The 23,169-nt window shown below is 48.5% G+C and overlaps 1 protein-coding gene across 6 annotated transcripts in view; it reads left to right on the top strand.

Moving 5' to 3' along the window:
- ADAM11 (ADAM metallopeptidase domain 11) overlaps window positions 1–23,169 on the top strand; it is a gene marked incomplete at its 3' end in the record, with an annotated part of 75,345 nt that overhangs the window by 44,877 nt on the left and 7,299 nt on the right. For 2 of the 6 annotated variants that reach the window (XM_079949474.1, XM_079949478.1), the window contains 15 exons: window positions 530–614; window positions 1,723–1,813; window positions 3,232–3,283; window positions 3,406–3,505; window positions 5,614–5,685; window positions 6,688–6,780; window positions 8,821–8,901; window positions 9,244–9,294; window positions 10,255–10,318; window positions 12,721–12,820; window positions 12,977–13,096; window positions 13,430–13,598; window positions 14,174–14,288; window positions 15,501–15,591; window positions 18,498–20,315. In XM_079949474.1, coding sequence (XP_079805600.1) covers window positions 530–614; window positions 1,723–1,813; window positions 3,232–3,283; window positions 3,406–3,505; window positions 5,614–5,685; window positions 6,688–6,780; window positions 8,821–8,901; window positions 9,244–9,294; window positions 10,255–10,318; window positions 12,721–12,820; window positions 12,977–13,096; window positions 13,430–13,598; window positions 14,174–14,288; window positions 15,501–15,591; window positions 18,498–18,543 — 1,330 coding nt within the window. Of the gene's footprint in view, window positions 1–529; window positions 615–1,722; window positions 1,814–3,231; window positions 3,284–3,405; window positions 3,506–5,613; window positions 5,686–6,687; window positions 6,781–8,820; window positions 8,902–9,243; window positions 9,295–10,254; window positions 10,319–12,720; window positions 12,821–12,976; window positions 13,097–13,429; window positions 13,599–14,173; window positions 14,289–15,500; window positions 15,596–18,497; window positions 20,316–23,169 lie in introns of those variants that run through there. The other 4 variants (XM_079949476.1, XM_079949475.1, XR_013832414.1 and 1 more) reach the window with 3 other exon arrangements.

The raw sequence follows: 23,169 nt of genomic DNA, 5'->3' as shown, positions 1-23,169 counted from the left end.
AATGTGATAATAAAACATAACTTTAAAAGAGGCAACCTCCATCAAAAAAGTAACATTCAACAATCATTAGAACAGTATAAAATAATAATATAAAAGTTAAACAGAAATCCACTCAACAGTTACAATAATATCTAAACTATAATCAATAAAACAACGGCAAGCCACAGTACATAAAACAATACAATACACATTGAGAAGCAGAGGGTGGGGCAAGGCAGGTGGAAGGAGGCCTTGCCTGATGGAGTCTCTCCCCTCACTGTTCTTCTCTAGGCAACTGTTCTAGCTTGTAGTATGGGGATGAGGAATCTGTGGCCCCTCCAGATCTCCTTGGATTCTAGCTCCCCCCAGCCTCTGCTAGCGTGGCCAATGGTCAGAGACTATGGGAGCTGTAGTCCAACAAAATATGGAGTACCACAGGGCAGCCAGCCCTGCCGCAGTAAGTGAATAAGAGGGAAGCACAAAAGTACTGGTCAAGGCTACCTTTTCCCTCTCCTGTACAGTGAACCCTCCTCTTCTCTTCTTCCTCCAGTGGACACACTTTCAGAAGCAGCCGCAGTGGTACGGCATACGTCGGAGGGATTTGCTCAGTCACTCGAGGTGGAGGTGTCAACGAGGTGAGCGGGGCAGATACTGGACCTGGAATTTATGGGCTGTTGAAAGTGGGGAACTAAAGCTGCATGCTCCTCCAGCTCTGCTACTGTCAGCTGTCCAAGATATCTCCTTAAAAAACCCTCTAATTCTCTCCTGCTACCTCTGGAACGCCTTGAGCACCTCTATGATGCTACCTCTCTCTCTCTTTCAAAGCTTCTGTTTCTGGGAAGCCTTAGCCACAGAGATGAGGAAGCCGGGGCTCTCTAGATGCTGTTGGGGCACCTAGTCCCAGTCAGCATGGCCTGTGGTCAGGGCTGGTGGGAGTTAGGAGTCCAGCAGCACCCAGAGGGTCAGAGGTTCCCCAGCCCCATTCCCCCACTCAGATAAAGACTAGATTTTTGTGCTTGCACTTGTTCACATTTACGGTATCTCTTATTTCTTCTTTTTTTTTGTCCTCTCATCTACATTTAGATTGGGGGATCCTTGAGAAAGGGGTGTGTCTTGTTTGCTTAAATTAGTCTGTAAAGCACCATAGACTGTTATGAGACTACATAAATAATTAGCATAGGAAAGATCACAAGCAGGTGCTGATTATGCCCAGTCCTACCATTGGGTAGAGTGAAACAGCCAATTCTGGGTGTAATAAAATGGCAGGAAATTGCTAACTTATTTAATTTAATTTATTTTTGCTGCCAGGGAAGGAGGAGAGGTGTTTGTGGGATTCTCTGCCTTGAGTACCAGAATAAGCACCTTGGCTGGCCTTGGGTATTGTGCACCTTGGCTTGGTGGAAGTGGGCTGCTCAGCCTCTAGCTCAGTGTTTCTCAACCTGTGGGTCCCCAGATGCTGTTGGACTACAACTCCCATCATTCCTAGCCAGCATGACCAGTGGTGAGGGATGATAGGAGTTGTAGTCCAACAACATCTGGGGACCCACAGGTTGACAACTGCTGTTATTGGGCTAGCTCTGGTGCTGATTTCCCCAGAGTTGAATGCCCAAGGGAGGCCAGTGACCTGGGCCACTTGATCTTTAAACTGGCCACAATAGGGGCAGAGATAAACCTGCTCAAAGCAGCACTCCACAAGATGAGCCTTGGCTTCCTAACATGATGTCATCTTCTTCCTTCCCAAAGTATGGCAACGTGGGAGCAATGGCTGTAACGTTAGCACAGACCCTGGGGCAAAACATTGGAATGATGTGGAACAAGCACCGTACCTCTGCAGGTAGGTAGCTGGGTGTCAGACTGAATGGAGAGATAGCCTGACCTGACCGTAAGCAGGAGTCCACAGGGCACAGTAGATCTCTAAGCATATTTCAGAAGTTACACGACTTCAGACAGTCTTGAGCAGACAGCTTACACTAACCAGATCTAGAGCTCCACAGGCTTTTTATTCCAACTGATCATCTAATGCCCCATCCCCTTCTTGAAGAGTGGAGAGCTTCAAGGGGTAGCCCTCTGGTCTGAAGCATAGCACTCCATGGAATCTGTTCTCCCCTGGTGCTTAAAGCACCCTGTGCTGCTGGGCAGGTACCAAAGAATTCAAGGCCCCAAGGAATCTGACCCGGGGATTGCAGTTTCTGGGGGTCCCAGTTTTGAAGGCGGTGACTCATGGGCCTCATGACTGACAGGCTTCAGCTTAGTATCAGGGCCCAGGTGTGGGTTCAGCACCTCAATAGCTTGCATCACTGGCTGTCCTGATGCAGCTGGTTCATCTTGCTCTTCTGCATCAGAGTTTGACTGCTGATCAGGGTTCAGATCATGACAGTAGGGAGCGATGACAGCCTCTGATGCATCTCTGAGAAGGGTGAGATTGCAAATATGTACACGCTCTGATTTCTGAACTGGAGACATACTCTTAAAGCAAGTCTGATCTCCTGATTTTGCCTTAGCCGCTCTGGTGAGCTGCTCAAGAGCTGAGCTTGCTAGATCAAATGAAACTGCACCATTCTGCCATTTGTCTGAGGTGTTACGCAAACAAATCAGTTTGCACTGTGTGAAATAGCTCCGCTAAATATAAATTTGGCCAATGTTTAGCTACTGGAGCAAAGGATCGGTCATCGAGCCTTGTTGGAGATTCTTAGTTCAGGTTATACAGACAGACTTGCTGTTAATGGGATGTATTGTCCTAAGACAGAGGATGGGATGAGTGACATCTGGGGATAATAGTCCTAGGATTCTTTGATTAGAAGAGGGGTCACCAGCCTAAGGCCCATGGGCTGGAAGCAGCCCATGGAGGTCGTTTTACCAGCCCACGGGCTGCCCCCAAACTGGGCTGTCGGCTCCTGCGCTGCGCTAAACCGGTGCAGCGCAGCATGGGGACTCGCTTCCGCGGTGTCGAAAATCACGTCTGTGCAGATGCCGACACCGAAAATTGCTTCTGCACAGACACAGATGCCAAAAATCATGGGCACGCTTGCTTGCGCGCACAATCTGGCCCACAGAACGGTCTCTGCAGGACCGATCCGGCCCAGGCAAGATAAACCTTGCTGACCCCTGGATTAGCAGGTTCCATTTGAACAAATAGCTAGGGACTTTGGAGACACAAATTATAGGCAGAGAAAAGAGGGGGTCACAGAATATACCCCTCCAGTTCCTTAACAAGGCATCTCCTTCTTTTCTTATCATCCCATTTCTCTGCAGGTGACTGTCGCTGTCCCGACTCATGGCTGGGCTGTATTATGGAGGACACTGGGTGAGTGTGGGGAAGAGATGAGGCTCACCAAAGGGCGAAACTGTCAGAGGCGTGCTTCACTTTGCAGTCAGGAACAGCATCCTCATTAATGTGTGCCCATGGCTCTCTTCTCTAACCCACAGATTCTACCTGCCACGGAAGTTCTCACGCTGCAGCATTGATGAGTACAATAAATTCCTGGCTGATGGTGGGGGAAGCTGTCTCTTTAACAAGCCACTGAAGGTAAACCCAAAGCACTCATCTGCTCACCTATAGCCTACAGCCAAAGAATCTTCCGAGAGATTGCAACTCCATTCAGAACCGGCTGCCTTGCCACTTCCCGGACTCGATAACTTGGAACACATAAAACCTCCCATCTTGTCTGGATTCAGCTTCATTTTCTTTGGCCTCAGTCCATCCCATTAATGCCTCCAGGCACCGGTCCAACACCTGAACGGCCTCTTCCGATTCAGATGGCATGGAAAGATAGAGCTGAGTGTCGCCCGCATATTGATGACACCTCGTCCCAAAACTCCTGATGATGTTTCTCAGCGGGTTTGTGAATATGTTAAAAAGCACCGGGGACAGGAGGCAGCACTGTGGAATTCCTCAGGTTCTGGAATCAGTAGAAAGCAGTATCCCTGTGAGCCCAGTGGCCTCACACCTCCATGGCATTGCTTTGGTCCAGAAGGTGCTGTGGCCATCAAAAGCCACAGAGAAGTCAAGGGGAATAGACCTGGTTATCAATCAGAGTGACCAAGGCAGTGTCCATAGAACTGATTTGATATCAGAGTGAAATAGGTCCAGACACTCGGCTTCCTCCAAGCATTGTCCATCCACAATGTTAGGATGTGACATGGGGTACATTCTGTTGGTGTTGCGAGTGTATGACTTGGGGTGACCCCAAAATTATTTAGGGATACATAGCTCAAGTTCTGTATTGAATTAAACGCACATTGGCAAAGTTTGGTGTGGAGGCAGCAGAGATGAGATGGACTTGCGTAGAAATGAAGCATTTGAGTCAGATATGGTCTAGTGCACCTCAAACACCACAGATTTCTAGTGAAGTGGTGGCCCAGAGCTGCTTATGGGGTGCGCACTTCCACTGTCTTACTCATTTATGCTTCTACTGGCAGTTACTCTTGTGGGCCTCACACTCTTTTGACTGTGTCTTGTGCAAAACCACTACAACCAACTCAAAACACACTGGGCTACGGCGGGGGTGGCCAACTTCCAAGAGACTGTGATCTACTCACAGAATTAAAAACTGGCAGTGATCTACCCCCATTTTTTAGGGGTTCAGGTCAAGGTTGCTCAGCTTTTTTTAGGGATGGGAAAAGCTCCATTTTTAGGGGGTTTGGGAGGCATGAGTTGTTTAGCTTTGGGAGGGGCGCGCGGCAATGTTTTTACATTATTTTGGGTTCAAAGAGAAACAGCAACTCACCGAAGGATTGCTGGGGGGAAAACAGGGTCGGTTTGTAAACTCCATCTTCCATTCTCCAACAAAGGAGGGAGGGGCAGGGAGAGGGGGCAGGGCCGGAAGGAGGCCAGCAATCGACTGCAATCGACCAAAACCTTGCAGGGATCGACCAGTAGATCGTGATCGACCTGTTGGACATCCCTGGGCTAGGGCATCTCTTCAGTAACATTATTTGGGGGGGGGGCACTAAAGTGGCACAAGTGGAAAGGAGAGACAGCCATGTGCTGGGGGCTAGTTGTGCGCTCTCTCTCTCTCTCTCTCTCTCTCTCTCTCTCACACACACACACACACACACACGCACGCACATATTTATCTGATGGTCAGAAGGGCATAAATTGGTTCTTTTTTATTTCTTCTCCTTGCTCCCTTCAGAAATCAATAGAAAGAAACCTGTTAATTCTTTTATAATGTTCAAACCCGGCAGCATCACCGTAGACATAACTTCTTATGTTCCTGAAATATTTGAAGATTGAACCCTGGCCATCTGCTGATGATACTTTTGGAAGGGCTTTCCTGGGCCGTGTTAAATTTTTAATTTGTAAACTAGATTGCTCCATCATTGCAAGCAGCAGAGTGTCAATGCAAGAAATCAGTGGTCTGCTAGGCTGCCGCTTGGTGCAGCAGTGGAGAAATTTAGTTTATGGAAGGATAACTTAACAAAAAAATGCCGCTTCCATCTCTACTCCAACAGCAAGCCTCCTCCAATTCCTCAAAATGGGGCTGTGAAATGGGGGGGGGGGGTCAGTTTGGGCCTAGTGCAAAAAGGAGGTGGGGGTAGAATATCAAGGTATACATGCAAAATGAGAAGATGGCTTGGAGGCCGCTAAAGATTTAATCTCTTTTATGCCCCCCCCCCCCCCCGTTGTTACAGCTCCTTGATCCCCCTGAATGTGGTAATGGATTTGTAGAGGCAGGAGAAGAATGTGACTGTGGGTCTCTGGCGGTGAGTGTCAAGTGGGGCTGAAACTGCCATGTGGGTGGAGGTGGGGTGACGGGGGGGGGGGATGGCATTGCTGGACTTGGGCCACTTACTTAGTCCTGCCTTCTGCATGCTTATGAGCTCCTCATATTATTTCAAGAGGCTGGGGTATTTCAGGAACTTGGTGAAAGACACAAGCCTCAGCATGGGCAGCTGACTGGGGCTGATGGGAGTTGGTCCAAAATATCTGGAGAGCACAGACTTGTGGAAGGTTACCTGCCATAGAGGGGGAACGGTAGATAGTGAGTGGGGGCAGAAAGTAGTGGTAGAGGTTAGGAAAACAGACGAGGCAAAGGTGAACACACATAATGGCAGTGTTTATCTTGTGGGCCCCAGACCCTGAGGTTACTGTGCCTTTAAGGGCAAGAAATTGTACCTGGAAGGTAAAGGTAAAGGGACCCCTGACCATTAGGTCCAGTCGTGGCCGACTCTGGGGTTGCGGCGCTCATCTCGCTTTACTGGCCGAGGGAGCCGGCGTACAGCTTCCAGGTTATGTGGCCAGCATGACTAAGCCGCTTCTGGTGAACCAGAACAGCGCACAGATACGCCGTTTACCTTCCCGCCAAAGCAGTACCTATTTATCTACTTGCACTTTGATGTGCTTTCAAACTGCTAGGTTGGCAGGAGCAGGGACCAAGCAACAGGAGCTTACCCCGTTGTGGGGATTCGAACCACCGACCTTCTGATCGGCAAGTCCTAGGCTCTGTGGTTTAACCCACAGCGCCACCCATGTCCCTACAGCATCACTAAAGCACTGAGGTGGAGACTGGGACACATAGCAAAATTCTCTCAGTGAAAGCCTTGGAGGAACCTGGCAGTCTCCAGTCTCAACACAAAGGGCCCAGTTCAGAATTCAAGGCACACATTGTTAGGCAGGGTTTGTTCCAGCTCTGATCCAAAATTCCCAGCAAAGTTAACACCTGGCATTTCTCTCTCTCTCTCTCTCTCTCCTTTTCCTCCTTGAAGGAGTGCTCCAAAGGTGGGGGGAACTGCTGCAAGAAATGCACATTGACGCACGATGCTATGTGCAGTGATGGCTTGTGCTGCCGAGGGTGCAAGGTAAGTGGGTGAGATTGGCAGCAGTGGTGAGGCGGGCGGGGGGAGGTGTTCCCACGGGCATAAGCTCCACTCAGAGTTTGTTTGGCACTAGTTAGTTTTAAGTGAGGCACCTTTTTAAGGAACTCTGCAGCAGATGAAAAATCAGCTGTGCCTGTGGGCGTGCTGCAAACTAGGCCAAAGCACAGTGGGCACTGCCCATGTGAGGCATGAATTTTTATTGCACAATTGTGGTTTTCTACAAAATAAATCCAGGCAGATAAGGCATCATACATCACACGCATATCATACACACACACACATCATGTATGTGTATGTGACACACTCCCCTTCCAGGTCGTTAGTCTACTCCACAACTGCTTAGCTTCAGCCGTCTTATAGAAGCTTCTAGACTATTCACAGGGACTGAACCCCAACATGTTGTGTTGTGTTGTGTTGAAAAAGTCCAGCTCTAAGTATTACTGTGGGTTCTAGGCATGAGGTGAGTCTTTCTGCAACCACTTGACCCTTTGGGTGCTTCCAGACTGTCACTGTTTTTGGCTAGAATTCAGTCATTCCCTGGCAGATTCAGGCAGAGGTGTAGCCTGGGGGGCTGGTTGCCCTGGGCGCATTTTCTGAAGGATGCTTGACTAGGAGCCCCTACAACAGCCTCCCATCGGAGCCTGACTCTGGAGCTGCGGAGGCAGCTTCCTTTTGTGCAGCTCCACTTCCGGGTCAGGGAAAAAACAATGCTGTCCAAGGTTGTAAAGACTGCGGAGAGAATAATTGGGTGCACTCTTCCCACCTTGGATCAAATCTATGCTTCCAGGTGCCATAAGAAAGCTGCAGAGATAATGCAGGATAGTGCGCACCCCGGAAATGATCTCTTTCAGCTTCTGCCTTCTGGAAGAAGGTACAGGGTTATAAAGACTAGGACTAGCCGCCTGAGAAACAGTTTCTATCCAAATGCAATTTTGGTTTTAAACGCAGTGTAAGGTCGTCTCTATGGGAGTATATTGTATTTAGTTATGGGGTATCAGAGTTTTTAGGGGCTAACCAGGCTGGGATAGTTGGGATAGCAGGCTTGATGGTTTTTGAATGTCTGATGTAGATTTTTTCAATTTCGTTTTTCTGTATGGGACAATGACAATAAAGATTATTGTATCATATCGATTGTACCTCTGGCTCCGGGAGTGAAGTAGAGAGTCGGTGGCAGAGAGCTGCTGTCCCTCTCCTGGGATGGGGCACATTCAGCTACACAGCAGCAGAGAGAGGCTGCAGGTGCGTAAGGCACCCAGCCACGCCTCTTCCATCTCCCAGGTCAAGCTTGGCCTGAGGGGCAGAGAGAGGTTGCGGGCACACAGTGCGCACAGCCACGGGTCCTCCATCCCCTGGGTCAAGCCTGAATGGGGTGGTGGGGTTGGAGAGGCTGCGGGTGCACGAGTGAGAATGCAAGGCAAGCTGCAGCCAGCTCTCTCTGTGCCCTGCCCCCCTCGGGGGCGTCCCCTGGCCGCGGGTGGTGTTTGGACACTCTCCGCCACTGGAATCAGGTTGCACAATGATAGTTGATTTTGTGGTCTTGCATGACAAACCCACTTCCCCCAAAGACTTTTTTGCAATAAGGAAAGTGTCAGGAAAATGCACTGGAATGTGTGGGATAACAATGCCCTCTAACCTCCCTGCAATCAATTTAGAATGAATTATCAATAAGTAGCCGGTGTTGTTTTATGCAAACAAAGCTGGATGAACATTCGGTAAACGGATGTACAAGCAACTGCAGGAAGTTGTCATTGCTGCTCTCATTATTCTTTTCTATCAAAAGAAGTGAGATCACGAATGCAGCAAGCCATGCTGCTCCAGGGAGAGTGCGGACAATATTTCTCTTTCTGCATTGAGAATGGTTGGGAAAGGAGTGTTTGAGTAGACTGCGGAGCCTAGCTTCCCCTCACCTCCAAGGCCAGCACACTGAGCAAGAACAGTGGGAAGATGTTTCTGCCTGTTCCCTTTCCTTACCAGCCAGTATTAAACAACTCTTTTGCTTCTTTCCCATCTCGCACCCTGCAGTATGAGCCGCGGGGTGTAACCTGCCGAGATCCCGTGAATGAGTGTGACATCCCTGAAACCTGCACAGGTGACTCCAGTCAGGTGAGATGGGCAAGTTACCAGGCAAAATCTGATAAGGAGGATCAGGAACATGCACTTCAGGGTTCCAGTCAAACCACCTCCCTTTTGAACAGTAGGAGATGCCTCCCACACCTCCAAGATCTGATTCTCCAGGGCTTTAATTTCTAAAATGAGATGCACACGGGCCAAAATCTGGCAGGAAGCTCTCAAGCTAATCTGGATGCCCTATCCTCCGATCCTAGCTATGTGGAGAACTGGTTAATTTAGTGATTCTTGAGCTGTGAAGTATCATGTCCTGTTCTATATTGAATATTTATGTTTGCCTTTCCCCTCTCTCTGTATTTTTTTGTCTTTGCCCCATAGTGCCCACCCAATTTGCACAAGCAGGATGGCTATTTTTGTGACAATGAACAGGTAAGGTTGGTATCTCAGCTTCGCACTTGGGTGTGATATCCCTGGCATTACTGCCAGTGAGGGGCATAGCTGCACCCGTAGTCAGTTGCATCCATGTGCCTTTGCCATGCACAGGCTGGACAAATCCTGGTCAGTTCCAGCACCAGGGAAGGAAAGCAAGGGAATGAATGTATGGTTAAAGCTGTTGCACCCACTGCCAGAGAAGTGTGCCTGTGCCTTTTAAGGGTTGCATAGCGGGTGGAAATTCTGCTAGGCACAATTTCTCCTAGCAGTGCATCATTGCCAGCTTCGATGAAATATTCACTTATAGGCAATTCAGAAAAGTACAAAAGTCATCTCAGTGTAGAGATTGACACAGCCCACAGAAGGAGCTCACTGCTAGCTCCTGTTAGAAATAATAATGTCCCATAGAATGGAGAGGGAAAACGTATCTTTGTAGAGTGGCCATATATTGTACGGCTTGAGAGTAGGGAGGAAATCAAGAGTGTGATGAGTCAAATCCCCTGAGCATGATGCAGCTTGCATCTGATAGTTATATTATCAGACGAAGCTGATTAGTAGGACACACCTTTATTTGTGTCTACTCCCTCCTGCTCTGAAAGCAGCAAGCTTTTCATGCTGGTCAGGCTCCCAGTGTGTTAAGATTTCTTGGGAATGCAGCTTCTTGTCTCCCTACCCATTAATTTATGCTAAAGGAAGTTTCATCGGCTCCAAATATGGAGAAAGGGAAATTGCTTGGGGAAATTCTAGTTTATTCGTAGTGACCCCAAATTATCCAGACCTCTGCTCTGTAGAATAGCTACTCTAACGGTTAATGCAACTTTAATACTGCAGAGACCTGAGGAGCTGAATCTGCAATCCCAGGCCCCATACATTAGAGCCTTCTATTTGTCCATGGAGGCATATGATCAAGTGAGGATCTTGTGAACCTCTAACAACTCTGACTTTTCTGCTGTGCAGGGCCGGTGCTATGGTGGCCGTTGTAAAACCAGGGACCGCCAGTGCAGTGCATTGTGGGATCGTGGTAAGTAGTGCTTTTGGTCACTCAAATGGGTGGGGGATGCTGTTAGCAAAACCTGGTTTTATGTTGCCACTACGTCCCCATAACATCAGTGGGTGATGTATGCTGGCAAAAGGGAGGCACTAATGGCTGGGGAGGATGTGCAGGTAGAACTGCTTTGCTCCCATTTCCCTAATGATGTGCATTGCTGATGCTTACCAAGATGGGGAAGCACAGGGCATTGGGAGCTTTGGTGTGGTGTGGGTGCAGCAGTAGGACCAATCCCTTCCTGCCGATGTGCCTGCGCTGTGCCTGCATCACACCAAACTCCCCATCTCTGTAAGTGACAGCAATACGCAGCTTTGGGAAGACAGAACAGAACAGCCACCCTCCCTGCATAACCCCAGCAGGTGCTCTTCCTGAAGGCTCTTCCTGTGGCTTTAAAAGGAGCAGGGCAAGGAGGATGTACACAGCTGTATCACCTCTCATGTTGATACTCACTCTGTTGCCCCACTGCTCTCTTTTGCTGGCAGTGGGGGAAAACTAGGGTGAGAGGCATATTCTTTGAGTTCTACCCAGGAGGATATAGACCCAGCAATCTCAGCTGGAGGTGGTTAATGGCTTGAGTCAATGAGGGACAACATAAGATGATCCTGCGGCCATGCCAAGGGCTAAAAGGCTGATGAGGGTTCAGCACCAGCAAATCACTGATGAACAGATAGCAATATCTTCAGCCTTCCCTGTCATTGCCTCCCCAAGAGATGCTAACATGCAAAATTTAATTGCGAGACAGACAGAGAGAGAGAGAGTGTCTTCAAACTCGTCCATCTATAGGCTAGTTTCTCAGTGATACCCAGCCAATCTCTTTCTTGTATCCTGTATTCCATCTTGTATCCTGATTTTTCCAGTGCCAAGTCACGAGCAGAGGGCAAGGGCTTGCAGCATTTCACAACATTAGTCTAATGAAATAGTCAGGGCTACACCACAGCTAAAGACCAGACATGCTGTTCTTGTTTGGCACGATGTAAGAGGGGCTTAATTTGTAGTTAACAGTCTGGGTTGCTTAAGTTGGATGCTCTCTGAAACTGGCACTGACTTGCAACAAAGCTTTGTACCAAGATGTCCTTAGAAGGCCTCCAATGGACTTGCAAGCTCGGTATACCATAGTCCAGCTCCTTGTCCGATTGCAGACCTATCCACCAGCAGCCTCATTTAGGGTAACACTTGCAATCCAGATCACAGTTCACCACATGCAGAGGTGCCTGAGGAACAAATGCCCCTGAATGACCCAAGCTGTTGATTTAGACCAGTAAGTGCTATACAGTGGTGCCTCGCAAGATGAAAATAATCCGTTCCGCGAGTCTCTTCATCTAGCGGTTTTTTCGTCTTGCGAAGCATCCCTATTAGCGGCTTAGCGGATTAGCGCTATTAGCGGCTAAGCGGCTATTTGCGGCTTAGCGGCTTAGAAAAAGGGGGGGAAGGGAAAAAACTCGCAAGACTCGCAAGACGTTTTCGTCTTGCGAAGCAAGCCCATAGGGAAATTCGTCTTGCGAAGCACCTCGAAAAACGGAAAACCCTTTCGTCTAGCGGGTTTTTCGTCTTGCGAGGCATTCGTCTTGCAGGGCACCACTGTATCCTAAGAGGTGTCCAAAATCATTGATGATAACTTTCAAGGTAGGGATAGATGATTCTGGGTTTGTAACAAAGAGGAACGTCGAAACAAAATAAAAAAATTCCTTCCAGTAGCACCTTAGAGACCAACTAAGTTTGTTATTGGTATGAGCTTTCGTGTGGTATCTTGAATAAGTGTGCATGCACCCTGCTTTTCCAAATTGTGAAAGTGGAGAAGGGCAGAGTGAAGAAAGCAGCATCTTGACCTCAGTCACCGCAATAGTGGCAGCAAAATATACTGTCATAATCCAGTTAAACTGTGGACTATTCAGTTATGAATATTATTCAGTTACCTCTCTGAGTGTAAAACTAAAACCCCAGATACCCAACCTGCTTTGCATTTGTCCTGCTGTTGTTACATTGGGATTTTATGATACTAGCAACATTTTTGGACGGGTAATATAAACCCCAGGGCCTCACAAGCTTTGAGTTTGGTAAAAAGTTGTGTTCCAAGGGCTGGGTCTATGGTGATCTTCCCAGTAAGAAATGAGTACTGTACTGCAAACTGCCGGTCATCTGAAGGCACCAGCACCACCTTCAGACCAATGGTGGAATTACACCCTTCCTTGCAAAATCTTTTTGGAGCAAAACCCCCCCAGGGTTTTTGGCTTTCCGCTAGAAGTCCTGATGAGCAGCTGTTCAGAAGAGTAGCTCTGTAGAGAATGTAATGCTGGGTCGGGGAAGTATGGAGTCTATGTGTGTTACGTTCTCTGGTATGTCTTACCTCCCTCTTCTTTTCCTCCCTGGGACTCAAGCTTCAGCTGAAAGGTTTTGCTATGAGAAGCTGAATGTTGAAGGCACTGAGCGAGGGAACTGCGGGCGCGAGGGGAACCGCTGGGTGCCCTGCATCAAGCAGTGAGTAATCTCAGATTTCGCCCTTTCCCAGAGTGTACTGTGTCCCCTTCCCACAATGCACTGCACCAGACCACCACACTACCGCAGCCGCCAAGCTGGTGCAAAACCCCTTCTTTTCGTAGCTTATCTGGTTCTTTCTCCTCCTCCTGCACTCAGAGACGTGTTGTGTGGATACCTCCTCTGCGCCAACGTGACAGGTTCTCCGCGTATGGGTGAACTTCTTGGTGAGATCACCACCATGACTTTCTATCACCAGAAGCGTTATGTTGACTGCAGGTTAGTGGAGCCTCACAATCTAGATCCATCCGCAGCGGGTGGGGGGAGGGTTAGGTACTTCCTCCCCGGGTGTTCTTTTCTCAGCAAATTAGCAAAGTCTGGCTGGCAGAGTCCTGCAGGCACACCGCCACAACTTCCATGTGGATTGCAGGTGTCTCTCACAGTACATCATGAGATGCAGCAACAAGAATTGTCAAAAGAAGTTGCTGGTAGGCCCCTCTCCCTCCCCCATTATCTCCACCAGCATTGTAACTATAGAGCCTTGTCTCTTTCATGTGTGGGAGCAATGAAGTATTCCAGCCACACAGTGGAACTATTCTTTTTCTCTCCTAGGGGTGGCCACGTGCAGCTTGTGGATGGCACGGATGTGAGCTACGTGGAAGACGGGACGCCCTGTGGACCCAGCATGCTGTGTCTTGACCACAAATGCCTTCCTGTATCCGCCTTTAACTTCAGCACCTGTCCAGGCAGCTGGGGTGGCCAGATCTGCTTTGACCACGGGGTACAACTTGTGAACAAGTGCCTTGCTCTTAGCATATGCTTAGCAGTACGGTCTGCACAGATGCAAATATTGAGCCGTCTGCTCCAGTTTCCTTGGCTTTATTTCCTCCAGGGGCCAAGTCTTGGGGACAATGGTTTTGAAACTGGAGGGTTGAGAGGGAGCCTCCTTTAGTCTTTTCTGAAGTTGGAAAGTATGGATCAAAATGGATGTCATCATGACCCAGTCCATACATTTAATAATTATGTTCTATGAACATAATATGGTATATTACGTGATGGCAAAATCGAAAGTGATGGATGCATTTAATTTCTTTGAGAATAATCTCATTCAGAAATGGTCTCTGCCCGCCATGGGGGGAAAAGGCTAGAAAACAATGCTTTGGCTTCTTTTTTAATGTGGTTGGGGGATTTAAATTTGTTTTTCCCATTTCATCTTGTAATTGTGTCCACGCCACCATAGGGGAAAGCAACTTGTTTCTTCCAAAAGCAGCCCAAGTGGACATTTTTAGGATACTAACCAAATATCAGAGGAACATTTTCAAGGACCAAAGCATGCAGCTTCTTTGTTGGTTATAGGTCTGCAGCAATGAGGGCCAATGCATCTGCTATCCTGATTGGACAGGAAAGGACTGCAGTGTCTATGACCCCATCCCAGATCCGAAGCCCACAGGGGAGACAGAAAAGTACAAGGGTAAGTTTGCATGTCAAGATTCTCTTAAAGGTGACCAGAACCTTATTTCACGCACTTCCAAATCAAAACTGCAAATGTGGTGGTCCTTATACCAACATGAGGTCGTAGCAGAGACCCTCCTCTGTGTTCCCTCTGAAGATCCCAAAGCCCTTTCTCCAATCTGCTGTTGGCTTCCACATGCCTTGTTTTATTTATCACATTCTAAATTAGGGGACGCAGGTGGCGCTGTGGGTTAAAGCCTCAGCGCCTAGGACTTGCTGATCGAAAGGTCGGTGGTTCGAATCCCTGCGGCGGGGTGCGCTCCCGCTGCTCGGTCCCAGCGCCTGCCAACCTAGCAGTTTGAAAGCACCTCCGGGTGCAAGTAGATAAATAGGGACCGCTTACCAGCGGGAAGGAAAATGGCGTTTCCGTGTGCGGCTCTGGCTCTGGCTCTGGCTCTGGCCAGAGCAGCGATGTCACGCTGGCCACGTGACCCGGAAGTGTCTCCGGACAGCGCTGGCCCCTGGCCTCTTAAGTGAGATGGGCGCACAACCCCAGAGTCTGTCAAGACTGGCCCGTACGGGCAGGGGTACCTTTACCTTTTACTAAATTAAGGGAGGAATACAAAAACATCAAACCTTTGGGAGAAATCTGAGTACATATTGAAATTGAAATACTTTATTGTCACTTGTACAACTTGTTAATAGTGAGATTACACGAGCACCCCCCACTCGGCTCTCTTAGTTTTAATTCCCCTCATTTACTGACGCACACCCACCAAACCCGAAAGTCAGTTGCCCTGTTGTTATCTTTTCATTCAGCAGCCTAACAGCCCACGGATAGAAGCTGTTCTTTACCCTGTTGCTGCGACTAGTCATGCTTCTATATCTTCTGCCTGAGGGCAGGAGATCAAGAAAGTGCCGGCCAGGGTGTGAATCATCCCTGAGAATTTTCCTCACTCTCCTGAGGCAACGTTCTTCCGCTATTTCATCCAGTGGATTCACGGGACAGCCCATAATATCTTGTGCTGTATTCACCACCCTCTGTAGGCACTTCCTATCAGATGATGTCAAACTAGCATACCACACTGTGATGCAGTATGAAAGGACACTTTCTATTGTTTACCCGTGGAAGGAGGGGACCTTCTACAGGCAAAGCAAACGTTCTGCTATTCACCTATGGTTGTAACCTCACAATACGTATATATATTTTCTGTCCCCTCTTCCTCTGCAGGTCCCAGCGGAACCAACATCATCATTGGCTCCATCGCTGGAGCAATCCTGGTGGCGGCTATCGTTCTGGGCGGCACCGGATGGGGATTTAAGTAAGCAGCGTCGACTTGCGCATGCTGTGCCGTTCAAATAGTGCGCCCCTGCACTGTATTGCCTGGAGGGGGAGCTCTCTCGCATGTTCTGCTCCAGGTGCCCTTTGCAGTGAGCTCCTTTGGTGCCTGCACTCAGCTCTGGGGAAGGGGGGGGGCGTTGAGCTGAGGCATGTCCCACCCCCCTACCAAGTTCAGCTTTTGCCATTTTTCTCAGGGTGGATTCATACGACCACGGTTTTCCGGTGATGTTGTCGTGGAAAGGCCGCTTGCTAACTCCTTCACTTGGTAGTGTAGGGAAGGCATGCGGGGCGTTCCTGGGGGTGGTCCGGACATCTGCCTGGACTGGAGACAGGGATCGGTCTTACCTGATGGATCGACACCCTGTGGCCAGTTCCTTCTCTGCAGAACCTTCAGTCAGAAAAGGAGGAGCCGGGGATTGATTTGAAAGCCTGGTTAAGATTCCTCCCCTGCCCTTCAGGAGACTCCTCAGCCATCCCAGGAAGTAGCCATCGGTGCAAGGGGAAGGGTGGCAAAGGAAGGTTTGCACATGGGGCTTATTGCCATGCAAAATGGGGTGCCGACTGGTAGTCTGTATCCACCCTCAGACAGATAGGGGTTGGCTGCAGCAGGGAAATGTGACAAGCCTGGGCTGCAGGCTTAGGGAAAGCAGAGAGAGGCACCAAGCCTCGGAGAATATCAATTGATGGAGGCCTTTTTGACTCCACCTCCAGCCCAGATGTGGCCACAACTTTAGAGAGCGTTTCAGGTCTGCTCCTGAGCCCACTTCTCAGGCTTACTCTTTAACCCTCAATGCATTTTGCACGGCGCATGTTATGGAGAACGGAAGGCACCCTCTTGTGTTGAGAGCCACACTGGGAGTGGTGGGGATAGGGGCAAACTGATGTGGTGAAGCCCAGCTCCTGGTGCATGGGGGCACACCAGAACAAAACGTTCACCATGTATGATGTGTTAAAATTCCTTTCCGGTGTTACTTTGCCACCTGTAAAGGCAGAATATGAATTGGTCTTAGGGAGCTTTCAAATGGAATCGGTGACCAGGCTGGGGTACACTGGTACAATTGCAGGTTTTGATATGCCATTAGCTTTCCCTCCTGTACCATTTCAGGCAGTTTTCCTATACTTACAGCAGCTGGAGCAGGATCTGTGTCCTGCCCCCGCATGAACATGTGGCTTGTAGGAGTTTGGGAGGACTGTTAGTGCTGTCATCTCCCACCCCAGTTCTTAAAAATCTGTCTTAGGAGTGTATGTACCTGCACACCTTGAACTGCCACCTGCGTTGCTTTGCATTGGGGCCTTTGCATCCTCTTTAACCTCTGTCCATTGGCCTCTCACCTAACAAACTGGGCTTTTTCACCCAGTTGACCTGCAGGGAGAAATTTGAGGGTCCAGCACCCTGCGGTTTTGCTTTGGGTAGAAGGGTCACTTGTCGTTAGATCATCTAGATATGGGCTTAGCTACAGATCACTGTCTGCTTTGGGAGGGTGGGGCTGTTTGGGGGGAGGCAGTTATTCACCATTGGGGACTGGGGGTTAATGGCAGCATTCAGGAGGCGGGCTGATGGGGGGGCTGGTGGTGGTGTTGGGGTAAACAAAGAATGTCTTGGGGAGTCACACTCTTCCTCTCTGATCCACACCAGGCTCCCTGTTTGATGTTCTGCATGGACTGACACTTGCATGAGTGAAAGAGGAGTGTCTGAAATAACAGTGGCATGACTCAAAATACTGGCTTTAAGGAGATGGTGGCTGGAGGGAGGGGATGTTGGCATGGAGGTGGGGTGGGGGACAATGGAGTCCGGAAACTTGTGGCAGGTGCCATCCTCTACTAAGCACGAGCTGCAGGGACCTCAGAGTTGGCTCCTACAAAGTGAACTGTAACCCACTCAAACCCCCACCCCAAATCTCCCCCACCCTCAAAAATAATTGCTGGTATTTGTATGTTGTATGCGCCTGCCTGTCTACACTACTGCATTGGAAAGCAAGGCACAACAGACCCAGCCAAACTGCTGTTCTGGACGCTGGGATGAGGGAGAGAATGGGGAGGGGTGGAACACCCTCTTGGCCCTCTGGTTTCTAGCTAAAATAGCTGACCACCTTCTTTCCAGGTCTGCAATTTCTTCTCTGGAATTACGAGCATCTTCAAGTCTCTCCCTAACACATTCCTCAGTTATATACTTCTCAAGCGTTTTGAATTGTTCTTTTTCGGAGTTTTTCTTTTTTTAAAGGAGAATATGCCATGAGATGATCAAAATGTGCTTTTAGGAAAGGGTTGGTGGTCAAATTTGGATTCTTTCCTTACTAGAACTATGGGGTGAAGGTGGTAAGAAAATGAAAAAGGTGTGACTCAGCAGAGGGCCCAATAGCACGAGGCTGAAGGAAACCATAAAACCTTTGCTGTGTGGGAAATCCCCTCTCCTTAATATAGTGTCAGCTTTGACCACATTTCTTCTGTTCTCCAATTGCTACCTGTTTTTAAGATGCTCCTTTAATTTGCTGCTGAGGGCTAGAAACATGCTTTAAGAAGCTCATACCCAATATTAGAAATTCAGCTCAAACATAGACTTTGTACTTGAGGCCCTTGTGCGACTAACTTGTGTGCCGCAAGGGAGATCCCGGCGAATCTGTTCCTCCTTTCTTGGACTTCCCAAGGCCCTTTTAAAGTTCCGACAGGAGCTATGTCAGCTAAGAAGAATAGTGGTGGTAGATCTCTGCACCAAAGCTGTCCTGGATGGTAAGGAAGATGTTGCATGCGTGGCTGGGTTTTGCATTACCGACCATGGCATGCGGCACAAAGACTTGAGGCAGTTAGGCCAAGGTGTACCCAGCTGAAGTTACCTGCTAACCCCCGTCCCCCTCTCTCTCTTTCCTTCTCTCTCCTCGGCTTGCAAAGGAACATTCGCAGAGGAAGGTATGATCCGGCTCAGCAGGGCATCTAAGCACTACCCCTTGCCGCCACCCGCTTCATCGCTCATCCCCTCCATCCCATCCTCCGCATCGCCTTCATCCCGCACTCCCTGCTTTCAATGATCATGTGGGTGGCTGAACCAGCTCCCTGGCGGAGGCCCCTCTCGACCAAGAAGATCTCATCTGCGCCATCGCTTCTCTCCACGCATCCATCAGTGCCGGCATCAGCAACGCTTTGCTCTCCATTCCTTAGTTGGCTTGCGGGCAATAAGCAAAAGGCATCTGGGCTTCTTCTCCCCAGATTGTAAAGATTCAGCCATCTAAGACAGCAACAGGCCCTGCTCTCAAATATTGGATGATAATGATGAGGTGCTTGATGTTAACCTTGGCCCTTGGTCTCTAAGGCCCACGTTTTGACATGTTACCTTTTCTTATGTGATGTGGTAAAGTCTCCATGAGAGGATTTTATCCCCCTTGGTTTCACTGTGAGGAGTTCTCATTTTGAGCGGGCCCTCATGGTGAAAGCAGGTATTTATCATGAACTGTGTTTGTTCTGACATGGAAGAAAAGGCTCTACTTTCAGGAAACCCTGTGTTGACCTCTCCACCTCACCATTACATGTAAACCAATCGCTGTATTTTCTGTGCTCCCCCCATTCTGTTAAATGAAAGGATATGCGCCATATTTTAGCACACATACAGGCCCTCGCATATTATAACGAGTATTTGCAGCCCTGAGATGTATTAAACCCGCCCAAGAAACCTACAAGATAAACCATTATTTCTGGAGAAACTGAGGCCCAGAGAGTGCAACTTGACTAAAGTGGTCTGTGAGTAGTATAGATTTAAACCCATGGGCCCCGAGGCCCAATGCTGTAGCAATGAACGTCACACACGTTTTACTACCCATAGAGATACTTGTGTTTGTGCATACACACCTGCCCCGAGTATATAATTACCTATGGGATATGGGGACCAGGGCCTTTTGCGTGTCCCCCTCCCTCAATACATGAAGCATTCGGTTTGAACTGAGGCCCCCATAACATGTAATGCTCCACTAGTAGTATTTCAGTGGTAGTTTCTGACCCAGAGTAGCCCTGGAGGCTGCAACATTGTGGGAAGGAAACTGCTCAGGTGCTTTTTTGCTCAACATTGCTTCCTGTGCCTCTGGTATGTTTCCACTTGTAAGGGAAGTCCTTTCCTTTCTGTGTGGCAAAAACAGCCAGGGGAGGGCCATTTTGAATGGGAAAACGGCCAGTTAAGAAGATCCATTAAGGCAACCCTTAAAACTCCTGTTCTCAAGTGGCTGCTTTTATAGGGATGAGGTTGGGGGAATGATAAAAGCATACAACCGAATTTGCACATGCTATACCTTTCAAGCATATTCTTCCCCTGAAAGAAATCTGGGCACTAGTCTGTTAAGGGTTGCTAGAAATTGTAACTCTGTGAGGGGTAAATTATAGTACCTAGAATTCTTAAATGGGGGAAAATGTACTTCTAGGGTGTTTTAAAGTTACAGTTTGAATGCAGCCTGTGTTGAGTGCAGCCAGAGTAGAGAGGACCCACTCAAGCAATTCTTTGCTGCCATTTTTTGAAAAAGGAACATCTTAACTCACAGGTGCTGGGTTTACTTGTGTGCAGCTGTATGGACATTGGCTGTGAGTTAGCCTAAAGATTCTGTATACGGCTCGGACTTCTCTGCCTGCCGTGTATAGAATGTAAACCTTACATAAATATGGGTCTTGTCAGGAGCCACACAGTTAGAAAAACTTCATCGCAACAAAATACACCACCTGGTCCAGCCAGGAGGTCTTTCAGCAGATTCGTTTGTAAAGTTGTACAGTGGTACCGTGGGTTACATACGCTTCAGGTTACAGGCTCCACTAACCCAGAAATAGTGCTTCAGGTTAAGAACTTTGCTTCAGGATAAGAACAGAAATCGTGCTCTGGTGGCGCGGCGGCAGCAGTAGGCCCCATTAGCTAAAGTGGTGCTTCAGGTTAAGAACAGTTTCAGGTTAAGAACTGACCTCCGGAACAAATTAAATACTTAACCCGAGGTACCACTGTAGCATGCTATAACTTACCATAGACCTAGACATAAGCAACAAACAAGGCCTAGTTCTTGCACACAGAAAGTAACGTAACATGATCATATTGAATTGCAAGAGGGGACTAATGTGATTGAATGCCCTCTATACAAAAAAAAAAAAAAAAAGGAAATTTCCCCGCATTTAAAAAAACAAAAACAAGTTGTTAGAGGAAAGGCTTGGCTTGAACAGTTAACCCTGACATACTAATTTTCCATATGCACTCAAAGGGGTATGGAGCAGTATGCAGAACTGGACCCTAAGTTGCAGTATTCAGGCATTACAAGGACTGATGGCTAAGTGCTCATTAACATTCCCTACCACGGCAGGTGGCAAATTTGGACCTTTGAACATATCACAAAAAGCCGGCGATAGCCAAAGAAGGTCTTCTTTTAAATCAGTATGATTACCTCGCCCATTAACATTCACATAGGAACATGCTCTCGCATTTGGCCACTCAGTGATTTCCCTTTCCAAAAACCATGAATATCACTTGGAACCTGGTACCACCCTAATGGGGAGAAGAGATCTGCCCCTGCTGTGTGCTATGAGAGACACATCCATGCTTATCTGCTGCTGTCCATCCATTGTGTATTATTTTTGTGAATGTGACCTGGCAATCTCCCTTGGCATTCCTCTCATTTCATGGCTTCACTGTTCTTTGGAAGTTTAAGAGAGCCAGGAGTTTGGGAACTAGGGGTGGAGTCTGAGCTGGAACAGATTCACACATATATTAGGTTGAACATGGTAATGATGTGATTAAGTGCTTTTTCATTCAGCATAGTAAAAAGAGAGGTAAAAAAAAACAAACCCCAAAACACCATGTTATACGTTGTGGCAATGCGGCTCTTGTTTCAACTGCTAGCACTCAATCATGGAACGTGTCAAGTAGTAAAAAGAGGAACGCACCTATGGACACATGCAAAGTTCATTCCTTTCATAGAATCATAGAGTTGGAGGAATTATATGATTCTATGTCCCCAGCGGGTGAAGGGACGTGGGTGGCGCTGTGGGTAAAACCTCAGTGCCTAGGACTTGCTGAGTGTATGGTCGGCGGTTCGAATCCCCGCGGTGGGGTGAGCTCCTGTCTTTCGGTCCCAGCTCCTGCCCACCTAGCAGTTTGAAAGCACTCTTAAGTGTAAGTAGATAAATAGGTACCGCTTTATAGCGGGAAGGTAACGGCGTTTCCGTGTGCTGCGCTGGTCCTGGCTCGCCAGCTGCAGCTTCGTCACGCTGGCCACGTGACCCGGAAGTGTCTTCGGACGGCGCCGGCTCACGGCATATAGAGTGAGATGAGCACGCAACCCTAGAGTCGGACACGACTGGCCCGTATGGGCAGGGGTACCTTTACCTTTACCTTTACCTTTACCTTTACCTATGTCCCCAGCAGTTATCTAGTCCAGCCCCCTGCAATGAAAAAATCTCAGCTAAAGCATCCATAACAGATGACCATCCAACCACTACTTAAAAACCTCTAAGTCCATAACCTCCCGAGGGAGACTGTACCACTGTGAAACAGCTCTAGCCATCAAAGTTCTTCCTGAAGTCTAGTCCGAATCTTCTTTCTTGTGACTCGAAGCCATTCGTTCAAGTCCTACCCTCAAGAGCATGAGAAAAAAAGCTTGTTCCCTCTTCCACAGCCTATATATATTTATTTTCTTACATTTCTATCCCACCTTTTTTGCATCATGGAGCCAAAGCCAATATACATGAATATAGCACATGCCCAAAGGCACATGTTGGATTATTAAGGAGGACTTTCAGGAAACTTTGAACATGCACATTTTTTTATCCTGTGGGATAATTTGTAGTCATATCACATTGTAAATAAGTTTTATTATTATATGGATATTGAATAGATTGCTGCCATCTGCCCTGAGTAGGGTGCTGCCTTTATTATTTGCAGGCCTTCATTGACAGGCAGAAATTCAATAGGTGCAGCCCTCAGCATGGAGAGGTGAAACTGCACCTGCTGAACGAACATCTGTCTGTCATGCCGACCATTAAATGCACAGGAGCCCTGCCCAGGTAGTGGTGCATTTGGAACAAGGCCTACTGTATTTTTCGCCCTATAGGAAACACTTTTCCCCCTCCAAAAATGAAGGGGAAATGTGTGTGCGTCCTATGGGGCGAATGCAGGCGAATGCACCAACCCCTCTCGCTCTCCAGGCTTCAGGAAGCTATCCGCAAGCCTTGGGAGCCCGCGGGAGTTCCTGCTGGGCTCCCACGGCTTGCGGAGAGCTGCCTCTATCCCGAAGCCTGGGGCGCACTGAGCAGTCATGCCCCGGGCTTCGGGTAGCTCTGCGCAAGCCGTGGGAAGGCTCCCACGGCTTGCAGAGAGCAGCCTGTTCTAGGGGCTGGGGAAGCTCGGGCTTCCCCCGCCCCAGCTCCGCGCCGGGGGGGGGGGGGGAATTAATTTTTTTTTCTTTATTTCCCCCCCAAAAAAACTAGGTGCGCCCTATGGGCCGGTGCGCCCTGTGGGGCGAAAAATACGGTAACTCTGCAAAAGGCCCCCAAAATAAAGTGAAGAGAAGCACACTACCATCTAAAGCATGGGTTGGCAAACTAAGGT

This window comes from Podarcis cretensis (genome assembly GCF_951804945.1).
Source record: "Podarcis cretensis genome assembly, chromosome: 13".
Classification (NCBI taxonomy): domain Eukaryota; kingdom Metazoa; phylum Chordata; class Lepidosauria; order Squamata; family Lacertidae; genus Podarcis; species Podarcis cretensis.
The sequence above is the reverse complement of the archived record's forward strand: the minus strand, read 5'-3'. Positions and strand labels throughout refer to the sequence as shown.